The 22,789-nt window shown below is 41.3% G+C and overlaps 1 protein-coding gene across 2 annotated transcripts in view; it reads left to right on the forward strand.

Annotated features, from left to right (window-relative positions):
- The window catches only part of SEZ6 (seizure related 6 homolog), an 879,252-nt gene extending 858,668 nt beyond the window's left edge, over positions 1-20,584 (forward strand). For both annotated transcript variants that reach the window (XM_073565484.1, XM_073565485.1), the window contains exons 14-17: positions 4,245-4,283; positions 11,300-11,420; positions 11,512-11,614; positions 17,491-20,584. In XM_073565484.1, coding sequence (XP_073421585.1) covers positions 4,245-4,283; positions 11,300-11,420; positions 11,512-11,614; positions 17,491-17,520 — 293 coding nt within the window. In that variant the 3' untranslated portion in view covers positions 17,521-20,584. The remainder of the gene's footprint in view (positions 1-4,244; positions 4,284-11,299; positions 11,421-11,511; positions 11,615-17,490) is intronic.
- Positions 20,585-22,789: the final 2,205 nt, after the last annotated feature.

The raw sequence follows: 22,789 nt of genomic DNA on the forward strand, positions 1-22,789 counted from the left end.
GTGTGTTCATTTACAATATAACTATAGGATTAGTAATAGATAAGCATTTTATAGATGCCTCTCCATTACTAAGCCGTTGGCTTGATGTCACCAGACAAAGGTGACATCAACCCCAAAAATATGAACCCCACTTGCCACCGTTATGGGGCAGGTGGGAAGACCCGGGCAAAGCGCCAGAGTTGGCGCATCTAATAGATGTGACTTTTCTGGGCGGCTGTGGGCTGCTATTTTTAGGCGGGGGAACAATATCCATGGCCCGTTACCGCCCTGGGAGTACAAGCCCCCAGCTGTCTGCTTTAGCAAGGCTGGTTGTCAAAAATGACAGCTCAGGGTTGCAGCCCTCAGTTGTGAGTTTTGCCTGGCTGGTTATCAAAAATGCAGTGGAACCCACGCAGTTTTTTTTTTTTTAATTATTTATTTAGAGCACAGGCACCGGCTGATGGATATTCCCATGCTGTTATTAGAGGCAGCAGGCTTTAGCTGATGGGAGCAGTAGTCCCATCAGCCGACGCCAGTGAGTGGAGATAAACTTTTTACCTCCGATCACAGCTGCGGGCTTACGCTGTCATTTGACAGTTTGGAAACCGTGGCTGTCAGACCGGCGGTAATGATTTTACTGGCAAGTAGAAGCAGTGTTCACCGCGCTGTCATGCACATGACAGCACAACAAACACCCGGTGTTCGGGGGCTGAACCCGAACAGTATCACGGACTTCCTGGTGAACAGTAGGTGTTCAGTTCGGACACCGAACTTTACTGTTCGGGTTCACCCATCTCTAATTATAGCTTAAAATTTACAAGCTAATATCTCCGCAATGGAGAGCAGAAAGCAAACCAATCAACACTCTGTTTTATTCAGCTGTGCAGCCACTGTTGTATGATGTAACTAGTTAAAGGGAACCTGTCACCAGTTTTGTGACATAGCAGGTAAAAATATCGCCTTATTCAGCATCTGCTATGCATTCCTTACATCCTCATAGAACCCCCTGACTCCCTTTGTATACTCACGAAAACATTTTTTAATGTCTCCCTCGCTGTATGGTAATCTTCTTAGCCTGGTCCAATGGGCGTGGTTTTGGGCCTCTACATCACTCCCATCGCCTGTTGCTCGCCATCCTACTTTATGGATAACGCCTCTTGTGCCATGTGACATCTCGCGCCTGCTCAGAAATATTGCGTTTCACACCTGCGCAGTATGCTTTGCCCAACTGCGGGCAAAGCCGAAAAACAAAAAAAAAGCCGAAAAAGTTTCGGTGTACTCAGAAAATTACACAACAAATTATGTGGTTCATATTCTCCTGATACCATTGTGAAAATAAAAAGTTTGGTTCCCAAGTAAATTTTTTGTGAAAAAAGTTAAATGTTCATTTTTTTCCTTCCACATCGCTTTAGTTCTCATAAAGCACCTGAAGGGTTAATAAACTTTTTAGTATGGTTTTGAGGACCTTCAGGGGTGCAGATTTTATAATGAGTATTTTCTGTCATATTGACCACCCAAGCTCACTTCAAACATGAGGTCGTCCCTAAAAAAATGGTTTTGTAAATTTTGTTGGAAAAATGAGAAATCGCTGGTCAACTTTTAACCCTTATAACGTCCTAACACAAAAAAATTATGTTCCAAAATTTTGCTGATGTGAAGTAGACATGTGGGAAATGTTATTTATTAACTATTTCGTCCGATGACTTTTTGATTTAAGGGCACAAAGATTAAAAGTTTGAAAATTGCAAAATTTTCACATTTCCATTTATTTCATAAATAAATGCAAGTCATATTGAACAAATTTTACCACTAATATGAAGTACAATATGTCATGAAAAAACAGAATCAGTGGGATCCGTTGAAGCATTCCAGAGCTATAACCTCATAAAGTGACAGTGGTCAGAATTGTAAAAATTGGCTTGGTCATTAAGTACCAAATTGGCTCTGTCACTAAGGTTAATAGGTTAACCTATTAGACATTACATACTAAGCGTAAGATCTCAGTGTCTACAAAAACCATAACAAGGCATTTGCATGACAGTGGGCTACGATCTAGATGTCCAGCTATAGTTATTCCACTGACCTCACACACCATTCTCAAAGTCTATCATTGTGCAGAGAAAAAGAGGCAAGGGAGGCTGGAATGGGAGTCTGTCCTTTTCAGCAATGAGTTCCACTTTTGTCTTGATGCAATGATAGCCAGAGACTGGTCTGGAGATCTAGTGCGGAATGCCATAAGGAGATGTTCACAAGGGAATGTCACACATCCTATTCCTGGAATTATGATCTGGGGAGGCATAATTCATGGCAGCCAGACCACTCTTCTAGTCTTTATGCCAGGTGCAGTAACAGCTCAATGTTACATTGATTTGGTTGTGGAACCACTGGTATGGCCATTTTTCCAAAGTGTCCCAGGAGCAGTTTTTTAGCAAGACGATGTCAACTTCCATGTTGCTCGTATTACTATGAGCAGTCTGCCTGATCTAAATGGGCTCCCATGGCTGGAAGCATCTCCCGACTTGTTTCCCATCAAATACATCTGTATCGTCATTGGTTGACAATTGCTGTGGATCTTGATGATTTACGTGCCCAAGTGTATACTGTTGTGAATACTGTTGTGAATTCGCTTTCTGGCCTACCTCTGGTTACTAGTGAAGGTAGTGGAGCTGGATGTATTGACAGAGGGGTCACGAGTTCTCTTCCTGGGCTCCCTCTGGTGGTTACTGGAAGTAATGGAGCTGATCTGATTAACTTGCCACCTGATAATGAGGAGGACGATTGGAGACCTGGAGTTTCTGACTGGATTTAAGACAGCCGACTCCCTCTATCCCTGCTGGTGATTTTTTCTTGCCTCCTGAGGTCTTAGTTTCCAGCTCAGTCCCTGCATGCTCAGCTAAGTGTTCTTTTGCTATTGTTCACATTTGTTCTGATTTTGTCTATTTCAGTTTTGTGTGGTCAGCCAGCTCCGGCTGAGGCTGTGCTGAATCTCCATCCATACTACTGCTTGTGTCAGTTTGTTTTTGTCCCTTATTAGATTGGCCTCTTTTTGCTCTGGTTTCAGAATATACCAGAGTGCTGATATAGTGGGCGAAGTCATGCGACTTCAGTATTTTTCTATCAGACGTGTTGGACATTTTTTGCAGGGTTTTTTGCGTGATTGCAGACAGTGTCTTTCCTTTCCTGTCCTGTCTAGTTAGTGTGGGCCTCATTGTTTGCTCAGTCTATTTTCCTACCTGCGTTTGTGTTTTCATCTTGTCTCACCGACAATATATGTTTGGGGGCTATCTATTCCTTTGGGGTCTGCTCTGGGGAAGTTTAGATTTCCCCTTTCTTGCTTTAGGCTTATTTACCGCTCCGGCTGTGTCAAGGCATCTAGGATCATCGTAAGTACGCTCCACGGCTACTGCTAGTTGTGTGGATAGGATCAGGGGTCTGCAATCCACTTAGTTACCAACCTCTCTGGTTTTCTGTGGCTTAGCTTGGTCTTGCTCTCCTCCTCGGTGACCCAATCATAACAGTATACAGTGTCGCAGAACATTCTTCAGACAACCATTAATAACTTCACTGATAGCAGCCAAGGCTATAAGTGAGGGGATTTCTGTACATGCCGCTCATACTCAATACTGAATAAATCGAGATGTTTTGAAAATGTGGTTTCCATTTTTTCATCATTTGTATAACCCTAACATTTCTACAAGGATAATAGAAAAAATTGGAGTCTGGCTCAACAGGACTGGATTTTCCTTTTCTTTTTATTTTTTAAAACAAATTATAGTGCGTACAAAAGAAAAATGTACTTGGTAGATATGACCAAAGTCGACGCGTTTCGACTGCACGAAGCAGTCTTACTCAATGAGCCCCAGGTGGATGAACATGGAGCAACTGGATGATCTGGAATTAATATTTCCTAACATTTCTACCCTTCCTGTGATTTCAATAATTCCATGACTTATCCTTTTTGATGTTGCAATTTCAATGCTGAAAAGTGTATATTAGCTAGTAAAACAGAGGTGTCAGTTGGCCAAATGGTTCACAATACACTAGCCATTAAGACTCATGAGGTGAAACAATTTGCCAGGTTTTATTCTCCCTTTTGACACTTCTCTAACCATTTTTCATGCTGCATTCTGGAGTTAAGAATTTGTGCACTGTTTGCTGATTCAGTGAAATTCTAATCTTTATATATTATTATAGTATTCTCAGGTTGTCACCAAAGTTCTCCTATAAGATGGAAGTGAACTGAACTATTCTCTGTTCTTCCACAGCTTCATATAAAGAATTTTACAGTAAACAGGGAGTAGAAGGTGAGTGCAATCTAAACTTAATGTAATGTTTATAGCTTAGAGTTACAGCTTGTAATGAACTTAAAGGGAATCTGTCAGTGGGATTTAACCCCCAAAACTATTAATATATGCATTTAACTATTTCAAAGACAAGTCCAGAAATACCTTTACACTGACGGTCTGTTCCTCCCATCACTGAGAAATCAGTGCTTCAATTGATTTGCAAACTAGGCTGAAGAGCTATGGTAGGTCTGAAGCCTCTGTCACTCCAGCTCTATTCCCCACCCAGCACTGCCTCCTGCTTGACTGACAGCCTCTGCGCTGTGTGACTTCAGGCAAAGAAGCCATCAGTCAACCAGGAGGAGGCGGTGCTGGGCAAGAAATGCAGCCGGAGTGACAGAGGCTTCAGACCTGTCACAAAACTGTCCTTTATTCATCTACCCCAGGTCCAGCTCTAAGTCTCTGCTATTGCTCCCATTGTATGTTATTTTCTGCAGTGCTGATGTCACATTGAGAACACTACAGCCAATCAGTGAGCTCAGCAGCTCTTGTCTTCAGTTTGGGTAAGGCAGCTCAGCTCTGTTACTGGCTGCACAGCTGTTAACTTGTGCTCAGCACTGCAGACAATAACAGACACAGGGCAACAGGGAGCACCCATCACAGGACCCGAGGAGGGTGAGTAAAAATCAGGTTGGTTTTTTTTTAAAAACAAATTGCAGGTGGGGGGCGAGAAGTTTTTCAAAACTGGAAAATACTAAAGTGCTTCAGATAAAATAAAAAAACAGATACCCACCTCTTAGACTGCCACCGTGGCAGCTATGCCTTCACTATGTCTCCCAACAATTACATGGCATTATTATGGCACATGACTACTGTAGCCAATTGGCTGCCACAGACTGGCTGCAGCATTTTAGTACTCAATCAGATAAATAGGATAAATGGAGAAAGACGAATGTTCACACTTATAATATTATAATATAATGTTTAGGACGCTTTACAAGGTTTAGTATTGTCATTTATACTAATGATTTATGGGGGGAAAAAAGTGTAGCTACCAAATATATATAAATACTCAAGAAAGACAGCGCTCTGTAGCGTTTTCCATTCTTGGCATAATGTAATGTAATTGTAGTGTTTAATCATTGTATCATAATGCAACAGTCTAATAATCCTTGAATTACTACAGTGGCATGTAAACGTTTGGGCACCTCTGGTCAAAATTACTGTTAGTGTGAACAGTTAAGCAAGCTGAAGATGAAATGATCTCTAAAAGGCTTAAAGTTAAAGATGACACATTTCATTTGGATTTTAGGCAAAAATACATACTGCATATACTCGTGTATAAGCCGAGATTTTTGAGCACATTTTTTTGTGCTGAAAATGCCCCCTCAGCTTATACACGAGTCATTGTGAAGAAATCCAGCAGGGGAGGGGGAGCAGCGGCAGGAGTCAGTGGCTAGGACATCATACTCACCCTCCTGTGGCATCACTGAACGTCCCCTGCATCCTCCGTTGTTCCAGAGCTGACAGATTCTTCCTGTGATGAGCGGTCACATGGTACAGCTCATTAAGGTCATGAATATGGAGGCGACTCCACGCCTATGAGCGTAGAGACATATTCATGACCTTAATGAGCGGTACCATGTGACCGCTCAACACAGGAAGAAGCTGTCAGCCCTGGGACAACAGAAGATGCAGGTACGTTCAGCGACGGCACAGGAAGGTGAGTATGATGGAGGAGGACGGTGGAGCACGGAGCAGGACTGGGGGAGGTTGGGGGAGCACAGAAAAGTACGGAGGAGGACTGGGGGAGGATGGGGGAGCACAAAAGAGCAAGGAGGAGGACTGGGGAGGACCGGGGAGCACAGAAGAGCATGGTGCAGGACGGGGGAAGCACAGAGGAGGAAGAGGAGCACGGAGGAGGACTGGGGGAGCACAGAAGAGCACCGAACAGGACAGGGGAGCACAGAAGAGCACGTAGCAGGACAGGGGAAGCATAGAGGAGGACGGGGAGCACGGAGGAGGACGGGGGAGCATGGGGGGAGGACAGGGAGCTGAGCCATACATAGAAAGATGGGACAGGGGAGACGAGCCATGCGTACTGGGAGGGAGGAAAGCCACACAGGGCAGGACAGAGATGAGGGGACAATGCATACCCGGCTTATACTCGAGTCAATAAGCTTACCCAGTTTTCCGTGGCAAAATTAGGGGCCTCGGCTTATACTCAGGTCGGCTTATACTCGAGTATATATGGTACATTTTAAATATTACAAAAAGGAAAATGGGCCGATGCAAAAGTTTGGGCACTCTGTATGGTTAGTAGGGATCAACTACACTGAATCACCAGTAAGTACATCTGCTTATCTTTTATTTTTAATGCTCTCTTGTGCCTGTATTGATTAACTCTAGGAGTAGCTCATGCAGCACCCTGTTACTGATTATTGAGGCACATGTTCATTGGGAATTTGAGCACTATGTGTAGCATTACTATGTTTTGATCCATGCACCATTGTCAAACAGCCACTGTGTTTTATAATCAAACTAGCTGAAGAGCCTGGCGCTGCCCTGGCATAGTAACTAACTGTGGTTAGTTATAGCAAATTATAATTATCCTCCATCCCATAGTCCCGTGCCCATATACCCATCATACATATCCACGATCCCATAGGCCCGTGCCCATATACCCATCATACATATCCTCCATCCCATAGTCGAGTGCCCATATACCCATCACACATCCTCCATCCCATAGTCCCATGCCCATATACCCATCACACATCCTCCATCCCATAGTCCCATGCCCATATACCCATCATACATATTTGCCATCCCATAGTCGAGTGCCCATATACCCATCACACATCCTTCATCTCATAGTCCCATGCCCATATACCCATCATACATATCCTCCATCCCATAGTCCCATGCCCATATACCCATCATACATATCCACCATCCCATAGTCCCATGCCCATATACCCATCACACATCCTCCATCCCATAGTCCCATGCCCATATACCCATCATACATATTTGCCATCCCATAGTCGAGTGCCCATATACCCATCACACATCCTTCATCTCATAGTCCCATGCCCATATACCCATCATACATATCCTCCATCCCATAGTCCCATGCCCATATACCCATCATACATATCCACCATCCCATAGTCCCATGCCCATATACCCATCATACATATCCTCCATCCCATAGTCCAGTGCCCATATACCCATCACACATCCTCCATCCAATAGTCCCGTGCCCATATACTCGTCATACATATCCTCCATCCCATAGTCCAGTGCCCATATACCCATCACACATCCTCCATCCCATAGTCAACCATTATGACATCATGAGGGGCGGGGCTTGATACACACACACTTTTTCCCCATTATGTAGATAGGGGCAAAATTGTTTGGTGAATTGGAATGCGCGGGGTTAAAATTTCGCCTCACAACATAGCCTAGGACACTCTCGGGGTCCAGACGTGTGACTGCGCCAAATTTTGTGGCTGCAGCTGCGACGGTGCTGATGCCAATCCCAGACATACATACATACATACTGTACATACATACACACATTGAGCTTTATATATTAGATGTAATGTATATTTAATCCAAACATGTAATAAAGATATGTTTTAATGACTAATATACTCGTTGGGTGTTTTTACCCTCTTTTTGATACAAAATGGTTAGTACCTAGGAGCATCCCCTTTTTGAAAGTATCACAGCTTATAAATGCTTTTTGTAGCCAGGCAAGAGTCTTTCAGTTCTTGTTAGAGAGATTTTCATCCATTCTTCCTTGGAAAATTCTTCTAGTACAGAGATTCCTGGGTTGTCTTGCATGTAGTGCTAATTTGAGGTCTAGCCACAGATTTACAATGATGTTCACATCATGAGACTGTGAGGGCCATTGTAAAACCTCCAGCTTGTGCCTTTTGAGATAGTCTGTTGTGGATTTTGACTTGCATTTAGGATTACCATTTATTTGTTGAAGCCATCCTCTCTTCAGCTTCAGCTTTTTTTTTACAGATGGTGTTATGTTTACATCAAGAATTAGTTGAAATTTCATTGAATCCATTCTTCCCTCTACCCGTGAAATGTTCCCGGTGCCATTGGCTGCAAAACAACCCCAAAGCATGATTGATCCACCCTCCATGCTTAATGGTTGGATAGATGTTCTTTTCCTGCAATTCTGTGCCCTTTTATCTCCACACATACTTTGATCCTTGTGGTCAAAGAGTTCTATTTTAACTTCATCGGTCCACAGGACTTGTTTCCAAAATGCATCAGGCTTTTTTAGACGTTGTTTTGCTTACTTCTGATGCTGAATTTTATGGTGAGGACACAGGAGAGGATTTTTTTATGACTCTTCCATGAAGGCCATAATTGTGAAGGTGTCTCTGAACCGTAAAACAATGTACCACAACTCCAGAGTCTGCAAAATCTTTCTGAAGGTCTTTTGCAATCAAGCGGGGGTTCTGATTTGACGCTCTAGCAATCCTGACATTTTGCTTGGTCTTCCAGACCTTATCTTGATCTCCACTGTTCCTGTTAAAAACGCTTTCCTATCTTCTTATAGCCTTCTCCTACTTTGTGGGCCTTGGCCATTTTCATTTTCAGACTGCTAGGCAGCTTCTTAGAAAAAACCATGACTGCTGTTTTTTTGGCACAAGGTTAGAAGAGGCTGGGTTTTTCTAAAGATGGGAATTTTTCATCACCTGACCTTTCCTGAAAATGATAGTGAACAAGCCATAACCCTAACAGGCTAATTAAAGTCTCAAAGCTTGGTCAAAAGGAAGTCAATAACTGTTTTACACCCACCTGGAAAAGGTAGATACTGCCAAAAATCAGGTGAGACACAGCACAAAGTGCATTGAATTCAATGGCAGATGTACCTGATTTCAGATTTTCAGGACTAAACACGGAAGCCCCAATGGAGCCACTGACGTGGGGCAAAAACATGATGTGAACCTGGCCTAAATCTGACTGACATTTTTAGGTGAAAAATTGACAACCGTAACTGGGTGCTGGGGAAGTCAGTGTAATGTTTCTATAGGGCTTATATAGTATAAAAATGTCCTTCAGTATGATATATGTCAAAATATGTTCACACGTATCGTTTTTGATTCATTTTCTTCTGCATGAAAAACGCACACTTTGGCCAGGAAAAGCTCTTTCAATGCATTTTTGGTGTATTCATTGATGCATTTTTTTGCTGCTAAGGCTACATCAGTGTATTTCACAGATGGATAAAGAAATAGTAAATTACAAAGCTTCTCCTGTACGAGAAAAAAAGCTACTGGTGTTATCAGTGTTTTCCATTTTTACCATCGGTGTTTTCCATCAGTGTGTCATCCGCGTTTCCATTTTTACCATCAGTGTTTTCCATCAGTGTGTCATCCGCGTTTCCATTTTTACCATCAGTGTTTTCCATCAGTGTGTCATCCGCGTTTCCATTTTTACCATCAGTGTTTTCCATCAGTGTGTCATCCGCGTTTCCATTTTTACCATCAGTGTTTTCCATCAGTGTGTCATCCGCGTTTCCATTTTTACCATCAGTGTTTTCCATCAGTGTGTCATCCGCGTTTCCATTTTTACCATCAGTGTTTTCCATCAGTGTGTCATCCGCGTTTCCATTTTTACCATCAGTGTTTTCCATCAGTGTGTCATCCGCGTTTCCATTTTTACCATCAGTGTTTTCCATCAGTGTGTCATCCGCGTTTCCATTTTTACCATCAGTGTGTCAGCAGTTTTTCTGGTATGGATAAAGAAACAATAAAATTAAAAAAGTTTCTCTTATACTTTGCAAAGTTAAACCAGTGCAGCACAGGAATGACACACGGATGGCACGCTGATGCCATCCGTGTGCTGTACGTATTTTCACAGACCCATAGACTTGTATTGGCCCTTGTCATCGGTGCTGCCAGAACATACAGAAGTATAGGTTATAACAGCTACTGTATATGTTGTATCCATGAAAATAATGGATACCACACTTACTGGAAACACGTTTGAATGAGGCCTAAAGCTGAGTTTCCAAATTGAGAAAACAAAGCAAATTTTCCGCTGTTTAAGCATTTTAAGAAATTTCATGCATATATTGCGAAATATATCCTAAGCGTAAAATGACAGGAGTTGCAGATCTGCGATATTATGCTGTGGATGTGTGCGTGAGTTTCAGATATTGATCGACAAAAGGTGAAATGTGCGGCTCCCCTGCAATTTTTTTGTAATCATATCTGTTGTAGGTATCGATGTGAGACCGCCACTGCCTGGTGGTCCGCAGTGAATACGTTCAGTGGGAACGTAGACTTAGGCTCTTTAATCTAAATGGGGAAACACTACATTAAAAACGCAGAAAGAATTGGCGTACTGCGTACAAGGAAATAAATGTACCGTGTGGATGAGATTTTAGTAATGTTATCCTTTTGCTAATTGTCTCTTCAGAGAGGAAGAGGACTAGAACTCTAGTGCCACCTATTGGAAGTAGCAATCCTAAAAGTCAATGTCGACCCTTTAACGAGCCTTGTTACATGACTTAGGATAAAAGCCAAGCCTAAGTCATGTAACAAGGCTCGTTAAAGGGTCGACATTGACTTTTAGGATTGCTACTTCCAATAGGTGGCACTAGAGTTCTAGTCCTCTTCCTTTCTGAAGAGACAATCTGCATAATTAGCATATTTCCCAGAGGAGCATTGCGGCTTTAAGTCTCCTCATCTCGACATGCTTAGCATGTCATTCTCCGCAAGGAGAAATGATACTTCTTTGCTAGTAATGTAAGACACTGCTTTTTTTTTCCAGCCAAAAAATGGAAAGAAAAAAAGCACATTAAAAATGTGTAAAGAGACCTTATGACTATGGTTTGAAGCCATGTACAAAGACAGGCAGCTGAAGGACATAGGGCAGAGTTCTGCAGATGGCAGAGTTTTATTATATGGGATATTTATTAATATCTTTCACGGGAAATGACTGCAGCTAGTGAATACAGGTTATGTGAACTTATGTTTTTATTCTTATCCATCCAGCCGTGGAGAAGGCAGCAGCTTCAGGCCTCCCGGTAGAAGGCACACACATCCTGCTGGCGGTCTTTGTTCCTGTAATCATGGTGGCACTTGTGATCGCCGCGATCTACCTATATTTCTCCAAGTAAGCGAATACAAACATGGCGCTTCTCCAGGGCAACAAGCAGAAAGTGCCATTTATCCGAGTCTCTCTGCTTTCTATTCTTTGTGTACAGGCTACAAGGAAAAGCTCTTCTACGCCTGCCTCTTTCTGCATCGCCTCCATATGATCAAGTGACCGTGGAGTCTGCTTTTGACAATCCTACATTTGAGACAACAGTGAGTAGATCGGCCCACACTCAGCACCCGAGAAGTGAATAACTAACCTGCTCCTAAAGAAAGTGTGTCAGCAGAAAGTGACTGTTCAAACCTATCACAGGCGTCTGTGCTCTTTGACTTGGATTGCACCATCCCTCCATCTTGTTTTCCCATCTATAATCAGCCGTCTATTTCCATGATTGACAGCTCTGGTTTTATAGGAGCCAAAGGAAAGCAGAAAATGATGAAAAAGAAGCAGGTGGGAAGGTACACTGAAAAGTTTGGCCACTTCAGGGGTGAACTGGACGCCCCTGTCATTTTGTGCTGACAGACTCCCTTTTAATTGTACAATTAGTGCAGTATGGATAAATAAAGATTTAGGCCGGGATCACACTTGCGATTTAAACTGCCGAGTCTCGCATGGTAATACACGGCGCTGCCGCCGGGACTCAGGAGCGGGGCGTGCAGCTCCATGTATTGCTATGCGGCCGCACGCCCCGCTCCTGAGTCCCGGCGACAGCGCCGTGTATTACCATGCGAGACTCGGCCATTTAAATCGCAAGTGTGATCCCGGCCTTACATTTGTATTGTCTAGCAGCTCTGACTGCATTAAAATATATTGTGACACACATGGTGCCATCATACCAGAGATACCAGCTGTGACACACAGAGGGATGTCTTTCTGACACAAATATAGTAAAAAAAATTATTTTTTTTATAAATTTCTCAATTTTTTAAATTTTTTTTTGCCGCCACATCATTGCAAGAAAATGCAAAGAGAGGCGATAAAAATATCTACCCCAAAACGGTATCACTAAAAACATCAGCTCAAGTCGCAAAAAATAAGCCCTCACACAATCTAATATCCTGAAAATTGAAAGCATTACTGGTCTCAGAAAATTACAACACAAGCAAATTTTTGTACTTTTTTTTATTATTTTTTACAAATTTCCACAAAAACTATGTTTGGTATTTGCGTAATAGTACTGACAAGAAGAATTATACTGCTTGGTCAGTTTTACCCTATTTGGTTAAAAAAAAAAAACAATTAGAAAAAACAATTGTGAAAAAATATATACTTTTTTTTCTGCAAATTCAGTGCATTTTTCCCGATTTCTAGTGAATCACATGATAAAATAAATGGTGTTAAAAGCACACGTTGTCCCTCATAAAAACAATCCATTTTATGGTTATCTGCATAGAAAAATAAGTGTTATGGCTCTTCGAAGAAGTGGAGGAAAAAACAAAAACGGAAAATAGTCCAGTTGTGAAAGGGTTGAGCAAAAACTAATTTAGCTCATAACTGTTCGACCCAACTCTATCTTGACAAAAATGTTTATTTTAAAAGGCAAATGGAAATAAGAAGCTGCCAGCGCTTATCTCCGAAGGACAAAAGGGGACGGGCATGTTGAAATGAAACATGCCCAATCATTCTTTCCCCTGACATCGGCCATTAGGGGAGAGTCAGGAGAGCTATACAAACATAAAAAGCGTTGTCCGGCTAGATAAAAAGTTGTTTTAGGCTGCGTGTCCACAATCAGGAACAATAGCGTTCTGAATGCAGCGTATTTTAGTCTATTTTAATTCTCTCTCTCCTTCCTTTCCCCTGAAAATATTGGGTTCATTCATTCCATCTGATGTGTAAAGGCCCCTGAAGCAATTCATTTTTTATGATCTGTCAGTGCTCGGGGAAGCAACAACTACCAATCCTAAATGGAGCAAAGATGCATGACTACGTAATATAGAATTAGCATCCCATGACAGCGTAAACTAAACTGTAGCAGAAATCTACCCCAGGTGTAAGCTGGAATAAATTTCAGATTCTGGCACACAAGCAGCTGAAAACAAGTGGTAAGCTCATCACTAAAAGCCATGCACCTCATACTGAATTTGGCGCATCTCACATCGGCGGATTTTTTAATAAGATTGGTGTAAGAAACGCCCGTCGTGAAGAATCAGCCCATTTGTCAGCATTGACCAGGGGTGCAATGGAGGAGGAGCGGGATGAGACAAGTGTGGACAAGCGCCTATTCAGTTGTAATACAGTCAAGTGGCAGCAAATGTGGGAAGTACTACAAGTACTGCTGGGAATATTATTTCATGACAAAAAGCAAAATTTGTTTGTAGGCAATCAATTAAAAATTAAATAGTTTTCCTATTTTTTATTTCCTTTTTTAATATAACACAGAACACAAAGGAAAAAGAATAAGTCTCAGTTTCATATCTCACTAGAGATGCTCTTTGCAGGGTAGGTGATAAATATATATTCTGTAAAGATCCAACCATTGGGAGCCCACTGATCACGAGAACAGAGCTCACATGCTCCCTATGGGAATAGTGCAGTGATGTGTATGTGCGACCACTGCTGTATTTTCTGTCTACGGGAACGGAGGTTACATATTTACATTATGACTCCCATAGGATTAAAGGGAACCTGTCACCATGAAAATGGCATCCAATTTGAAGGCCCCATGTTATAGAGCAGGGGGAGCTGAAAAGACTGATATATAGTTTTGTGAGAAAAGATCCAGTACAAGGGCTCGCTCACACGAGCTAATAAATCGGACCGGTGCAATCCGATAAAAAAAAAATCGGATTGCACTCTGCCCAGTATAACTCTATGTATTAGATCACCTCTACCATTATTTTCTTATGCCAATTCGACATGCGACAATACAAGTCTATGGGTGCGTTTGAAACATCGGACTGCACCCGTATGTAATCCAAGTGCAGTGCTATTCCTGTGGATGTTGGCAATGGAAATTACTTTCGCAAGTGTGACCCCAGCCGTAGTGTAACCTCCGGCCTAACCTCCCTGAAATGGGAGGTAGTAAACATTTTATCTGCCTTTTGATCTTGAACTGTTCTGTGCTGATTTACAGATCAAAGTTCAGCTAATCTTTGATATGGTTATAAATCAGCACAAAGGAGTCCAGAAAAAGACAGGTAAAGCCGTTACAAAGTCCCATCTCAGAACCAGCTCACTGACAGACATCCTGAAATGTGCAGGAAAACAACCTGTAAGAGCCAAAGATGGCAAAATTTGTAATGAAACCCAATTGCAAAGATAATTTTTAGCCCAAAATACATGCACTTAAGTGAAAAAAACAAGTCCCTATCATTTAACATTGAGTAAGGCTTTGTGATATGATAAAAATAGAGTGCTAAAATAGCCGGCTCAATCAGCTGTTACCCTAAATCCCTAGTCTAATAATAGGCCTCAAATGTGTTGCAGCTCTCCTTACATTGTAGATTGCTTCTGTGTCTAATTGCTGGTAAAGTTATACCAAGGTATAGTCTACGTCAAGGCTGCATTCACTCATCCATTACCATCTCAGAGTAAGGCCGGGGTCACATTAACGACGCAAAATACGGTCCGTAGTTTACAAGCGTAATACGGATGAATGACCCCTAAATAGTGCTCCGTATGTCATCCGTAAGCAAGGTGTGGTTGCATATTTTGCGCATGTCAGCATCTGTATGTAATCCGTATGGCATCCGTATGCAATCCGTATGGCGAGATTTTCTCGCCGCCTTGCAAAATGGACATATAATGGAGCCCTATGACAGGGTTTCTAACAGAAACGAAATAATACATATAGACACATAGAATGCATATATATATATATATATATATATATATATATATATATACAAGTCATTGAGATAAACATATATATATATATATTTCACAGAGTTCTTCATAGCAGAATAGCCGCTAATTAAATTGCCGGCTTCTATCAAATAATTCCCCAACCCGACATGAAATGTTAATTCATTGTTAAAAAAAAGCGTGGGCTTCCCATTGCCCTGTAGCGGTGGCAAATGGGTTAATCTAACAAAGGGTTAATGTCACCTTACAATCGAATGGTGACATTAACCATTTGTTAGATTAACCCACTCGCCACCAATATAGGGCAATGGGAAGCCCCTGCATTTTTTAACAAAGAATTAACCCCTTAAAATAACACCTACACCTCCCAAATTTTGCACACAATCCCTCATCTAATTATTAGTCAAGGACATATAACAAAACATGAAATGAAATGCTTTACTGAATGTAAACCATGTGTCATTTCTTGTCGGGTTGGGGAATGATTTGATAGAAGCCGGCAATTTAATTAGCGGCTATTCTGCTATGAAGAACTCTGTGAAATATAAATATATATATATATATATGTTTGTCACAATGACATGTATATGTATATATATATATATGTATTCTATGTGTATATATCTATTCTTTCTTTCTTTATTAAACCTGTCAGTGTGATTTTACTGTATCGCGCACTGAATTGCCGGCTTTTCTAAAAGACAGCGGGTGCGTATTTCTCGCAAGTCACATGTGTGGTCCGTGTGTAATCCGTATTTTTTGCGCACCCATAGACTTGCATTGGCGTATTACGGGCGTAGTACGCTGACAATCGCAGCATGCTGCGATTGGCACGGACCGTAGAATACGCCCGAGAAATATACGGCTGTTGGGAACTGCCCCATAGAGAATCATTTGTCCATGTGTAATGCGGGCTTTTAACGCCTCTCACTCGTCCGTATTCCTCGCCAGTGTGACCCCGGCCTAAGGGTGAGTACACACAGTGCGGATTTAATTGCGGATTATTCCGCGTGGATTTGCTGGTAAAACCGCAGGTAAAGTGACCTGCGGTTTTCCTGTGGATTTGCCTGCGTTTTCTCCTGCGGTTTGACACCTGGACAATGGAACAGGTGTCAAACCGCTGCGGAATCCGCACGGAAAAATCCGCAGCATGTGCACAACGGTTTCTAAAACCCATTGATTAACATTATACTGTACATTGCTTGCGGTTCTGCAGCGGATTTGCACAGGCCAATCCGCTGCGGATCCGCAGCACAATCTGCAGCGTGTGCACATACCCTAACAAACAGAATTTTGTCATCTTAGTTGCTTCCGTTTTCTGGTCTTCCGGGTTTCTTTTTTCATGTAGACGTGATCTTGCTTCCAAGACAATCATAAAAAACCCTGGAAGGGCAGACGTTTTTATTCATATGTATCACTAAACATCAGATCCGCGAGACATGGAAGCAAAACGGAAAATGATTCGGAAGGCTTGTGATTTGCACCCATGTCTCACGGATCCCCTTCAATGTTCTTTGAAGCGCCATAGCATTTCATAGTTAAACCTATCTGGCTGGAATCCACTGCAGCCACAGTCTCATATATGCTGCCCGCGGATCGGGCAGCATGTTTCAGCTGTCATGTTCATTTTAAGTCCGACCTTTAGGATATGTTCACACAACCATATTTTCAGTCCAAGTGCTGACCTCACATGGACCAAATTTATTCAATTAGGCAGGTCAGATAATTGAATGTCCCTGTGAAAAAAAAATCTCAGCCTGCACTATTTTCTTCCATTTTTTGCATAACACTCTATTGTTCAAGTGAATGGATGCACAAAATAAAATTTAGATCCCAGATGAATCACCCATACAGCATCTATTTTTTACAGATCCTTTGCCATTATTAACATAGGAAACCTTATTTGGTCTATTGTGAATTTTATTCACTGCTGAGATATAAAAGCGACGGCCATATGGATTAAAAATCATCCATTTTTGGTGGGGATAAAATTCCGACTATACTTTACACTCGTGTGAACGTAGTCTTATATGTATATCTAGTTAATAAATTCAGCCCAACATCTGCCTACACATGATAGGTTTCATGACCCATGATGTTATGATGCATGCAAGTAAAACAAGTGTAATGGACAACAGATAATGCAAGATATCTGCAGGCAGTCAGGGGTCTCGCAGACCACTCTGATCTAGGAGACATCTGCTAACTTGCGGGTAGGTTTGAATTAATTGTATTTTCTCTACATTACAATGATGGTGACAGTATATTAATATCCACATTGCAGGACACAAGAGAATACGAAGTATCCATATAGACATACAAGCAACATCAGTCCTGGTGGGAGAGACCTAGAAGAAAATAGCATCTTGTCACAGTCAAATCTGAGAATGTTCCTGACTTTTTTGCTTCTTCAGTGAAAGAACTGAGTATTTTACGCCAAAATGGGAGCAATTTACAGCGATGGTTCAACGTCAACCTCCACAGCAAGCCACAACTTACGTGACATTCCCAAATCCTGTCCTTCTGTTTGGTTCCTGCTACTGTTCTTATTGCCCTTGCCTGTATGATCCTATATCAGATCCACACCTGGATCCTTCCTCCATTGGTCTAGAGGAGATTTATCTAGGTGCAGCGATCTGGTGATCTTCCTAACTGCAGTTCTAAAAATGAATGGGTTCCGCCGAATATGTCATGGTAGAGAAAGTGCAAATTGATTAAGTAGAAATAATTGCATGAACACTAATAATACACAGAACGATCAAACACATGTAACAAGGCAGGAACATACAGATACATTAAGAACATAGATGTAGGCAGATAGAAAAGGTTATGGGGACTTTAACAATAGCCTGTGTGATTGTCTATACAGTATAAGAACATGCCCAGCAATTATTGTAGAAAGTTTAGGAAGTCACATAGTTGAGTCCCTGGCCCAGGACAGTAAGTTTAGTTACATATGTAAATAGGAATTTATATATTTCTTTATACAAGGTTCAGTGGGGGATTTCATAGAAAAATAACTCATTGTCACCAAGTCTCAGTGACCTCATTAAATCTTCCATTGATCATACAGATCGTGTGATCGCCAGAGCAGAGACCAGGTTTTCTGCTTTTGTACAGTGAAGCTATTGGTACCCATCTGACTTTATGCACTAAAGATCATGATACAGTAGTGCTTCGCTTGTGGTCTCCCAGTGACCAGAGATAGGAATCCTTATGAGAACAGGCAGGTAAGTGTGAACTGACTTCAGTCTATTGCCATTTCAAAAAGGAAAAAAAAAATGTAACCGAATAATTCTTGTGATTCTTTTTTATTTTCGCTCTTTTACCCAAGGAGCAGGCATTTATATGAACCACACACTACAACAGCTTCCAATAGTGAAAACGTGTGACTAGGTTTTTGCTACTTCACCTGAGAGCATCAAACTGTAGGGAAAGAGACCGTGATTCCAGCAATGTATCACTTACTGGGCTGCTTGTTGTATTTTTTTCGCAAAACCTCTGTTTTCTCTCCTGCAGATTTTCCAGCTCTCTGAATTATGAGCTCTATATAACCCCACCCACACCACTGATTGTCAACATACAGTGTACACAGAAAGCTGCCAATCGGTGGTGGGGCGGGGTTATACAGAGCCAATGAATATGGAGGACTACCTGGAAGCAGGCTTACTAGTCCTCTGGTGATAATCTCCTGCTGATAAAACTCTGATTGTATCAAAACTAAAGCAAGTAGCTCAGAAAATGAGACATCACTGAAATCAGTGTCTCTGTCCATAAAATATGCTGATCTCAGATTAGGTGGCAAAAACTCGGTACCAGATTCCATTTAACATGCAGCGTTTACCAATCTGTAAAATGTTCTAGATGCTCCAGAAGCGGCCTTCTAGAATTTCTGCAGAGAATATAAGTGGTAAAGAAGCAATTCTGGGAATGTTTTTACATTCTGGTCCAACAAAAATTAACATCCAATAAATAGTAGTGCCTTAAATTTTCTTTCTGGATGCTTTATTCCTAATTCCTGAGCCTCTGTTCCAGTCCTTAGCCATGTGATATGTCATGTAGTCTGAATACCCAAATCGCCTAACGTCTTCTTTGTTGGCCAGATGTCAGTCCCTCTATGCATTTTTATAAAGACCCCCATACACATTAGTTGAAAGGCGGCCGAATCTGCAACAGGTTTTAAAAGATGGTTGAGGAGAGAAGGATCGGGCATTTGTAATTTCAACGTTGATTTCTATATTGGATTTATTCTCTTCCCGCGTTGAAAAACCCATGAACCTTCAGATGGTTCATATTTATGGAGAGTCAGGAGAGATAGACAAACCTTCAACAGACAACTATCTAAAGTGGATGGCCAACTTAAGGGGAATCTGTCAACAGGTTTTTGCTATGTAATTTGAAAACAGCAGGAGATAAAGTCTGAAACACAGAATTCAGGGATGTGTCACTTGTCAAAGTGCGTGCTGTTGTGCCTCACTGTCTATGGATTTTGTACATTGATAGCCGGGTGTGGGCGGGGTTAGCTTCCTCAGCTCTGCTTCATGCTAAATCTAAAAGATCTGATTGTGTGAGAACGGCTGCACCCCGTAGTCTAAGTGATACATCGCTGGATTCAGCTTCTCTTTGCCTATATCATGCTGCTGTCACATGAAATAACAAAATCCTGCTGACAGATTTAATTTAAGGGGAAGTGCAGACAATGTCTTTTTCAGGTGGATTCTGCGTGAAAACCGCCTGAAAAAGAGCTCAATAAACATTAGAAACAATGAACATATGCACTGCAATGTCAAAAGTACTCATTGTACATATGTTCTATCTTCTTTAATCCCTTTAGGCTTCGAAAGTGGTGAAGCTGCTAAAATAAAGGGCCTGACCATTCTTCAGATGGCTTCTCTAGGAAGCTGCCATTATTTTATATATAAAATATTTAATACAAAAAAATACACCATAGGAAAAGCAAGAAAGATTTAAAAAAGTGACAAAGACGATTCAGGAAACAAACGCCATCATTTTCCATGTGTACATGCTCCAAGACTCACATCAAATCTCTCCCATGAATCTATAGAGTGATGGGATCAGAAGACGCTGTGTGATTCAGGTAGTCACAGACGGGGTCGCATAGTGTAATCACGGAGCGATATGCAAACTGGGAGATATAGAATAAAGCACCCAGTAAGTAATTAAAGGAAATACTATTTGCAAAAGCTGACTACTATCGGACTTCTTCACCTGCCTTCTGAGAAGCATATATAAGAATTTTTTATTTATAGGATAGAATAGGATCAAAGTGTATTTCTATGGTCAGTGCCCCCTTAATGCAAATCACAGATTCACTCTTGTTTTTAGGGTTCATGAAAATAAATATGTTCCAACTTCAATTTGTGTCCTGCAAAAATTAATGTAACATAATTGTTAAACCTAAAGGATCAGGCTCACCAGAGGATCAGGATGAAAGAGGTACATAGGATAAAAAAAAATAATTTATTCTGTAGACTGCCTTATCCACATCCTTCAATGCAAACCTGAATATTAATTCCTTTTAAGCTGAATCTGCAAGACTAGCATCATTTTCCAGAAGTCTATTCTTCTGTATTGCAGCGGCGTATCAGCATGTTACATGAAGAAAATAGTTATTCGTGATGAGCATACATGCTCGGATAAGGTGTTATCTGAGCATGCTCGAGTGCTAATTGAGTGTTTTCTGCATGCTCGAATATTATGTTTGAGTCCCTGTGGCTGCATGTCTCGGGACTGTTTGACAGCCACAACACATGCAATGGTTGACTATTTGTCCGGCAATCACTGCATGTGTTGCACTCAGTACCGGCGTGTGCAGCTGCATGTCTTTCTATGCAGCTGAACTCTCCGGTCCAAGTGCCGGCGGCAGTGCCGGGTATTGATGCCAGAGGCTCGCACAAGTTTCTCGCATTGCACACGCAAGTGTGACTCCGGCCTTAGAGTATTTTTCACCTGACTGCAGATGTTCTCATGGAAAGTTAATAAAGAATATCTGTAAACAATCTGCAAGAGAATTGACGTTGCAAACTTTACATGCACACCGCAGCTCGAATCCTGCATAGATTTTTGTGAACTCTTATCCACGTGCGCTGTTCTGTATTCCACTGCCGATTTTACCTGCGCAAATCTGTAAATCTGCAGTTATTCCATCCCATGTGAATTCACTGTAATAACTACCTGAAACTTTTTAGTCCAGTAATAAAGGGAGCCTTCAATTCAACACAATAGGTGGTATTTATCATCTGTTTTGGGCCATTTTTTTTTTATATTTTGTGTCATTTTAACTTTGTTATGTGCATTTTTCAACCATTTCGTGCCAAGTCTGTCTCCGTCATTTTTATTTAATGAGGCAGGTCTCCAACATTTATGTATGACTTACAGCTTATTTCCCTCTAAAAAAAAAAGTAATATTTCTACACAGAAGTGTAAAAACGTAAGAAAGATGTACAAAATTTCATCGCAAATTCTGATAAATTTGCCAAAAATAATGGCAACACAGTCATAAGGAAAAATTCCTCCCAATATTTTTTTATGTTTTTTCATTGCAACTTGTACAATAACCAATTGTATACATTGTCTTTACAATTTTATTATAGGCCACACATAACGAATATATCAGTCTCTGTACGATTACAGCAATATTACAATTTACTACAGTGATAGTTTAGATGTAACTTAGCAGCTACATAAATGCTCCTATATGGAAAAAGCTCTGCTTTAAGGCCATATTCACACATTCAGTATTTGGTCAGTATTTTACATCAGTATTTGTAAGCCAAAACCAGGAGAGGGTGATAATACAGAAGTGGTGACGTGTTTCTATTAGAGTAAGGGCACACGTTGTGGATTCGTGCGCGGATCCGCTGCAGATTCGCTAGTGATGTACGGTACTATGTTATTCTATGGAAAAAAAAAACGCTGTGCACATGCTGCGGAAAAATCCACGCGGAAACGCAGCTGTTTATTTTCCGCAGCATGTCAATTCTTTGTGCGGAATCCGCAGCGTTTTTACACCCATTTCATTATAAAAATCCGCAAGTGTAAAAACACATGCCAAATCCACACAAAATCCACAGGAAATCCGCAGTAAAAACGTAGGTATTTTGACCTGCGGATTCTGCATATTCCGTGCGGAAAACTCCGCACACAAATCCGCAACGTGTGCACATACCCTAAGGCCGGGGTCACACTAACCAATGCAAAATATGGTCCGTAGTTTACATGCGTAATACGGATGAATGACCCCTAAACAGTGCTCCGTATGTCATCCGTAATCAAGGTGTGGTCGCGTATTATGCGCATGTCAGCATCCGTATGTAATCCGTATGGCATCCGTATGCCGAGATTTTCTCGCCGGCTTGCAAAATGGACATATAATGGAGCCCAATGACAGGGTTTCTAACACAGAAACGAAAGAATAGATATAGACACATAGAATGCATATATACTATATATATATATATATATATTTATATATATACACATGTCATTGAGACAAACATATATATGTATATATTTATATTTCATAGAGTTCTTCATAGCAGAATAGCCGCTAATTCAATTGC

This window comes from Dendrobates tinctorius, unplaced genomic scaffold (assembly GCF_039654945.1).
Source record: "Dendrobates tinctorius isolate UK_male_01 unplaced genomic scaffold, ASM3965494v1 ptg000016l, whole genome shotgun sequence".
In the NCBI taxonomy this organism is placed as follows: domain Eukaryota; kingdom Metazoa; phylum Chordata; class Amphibia; order Anura; family Dendrobatidae; genus Dendrobates; species Dendrobates tinctorius.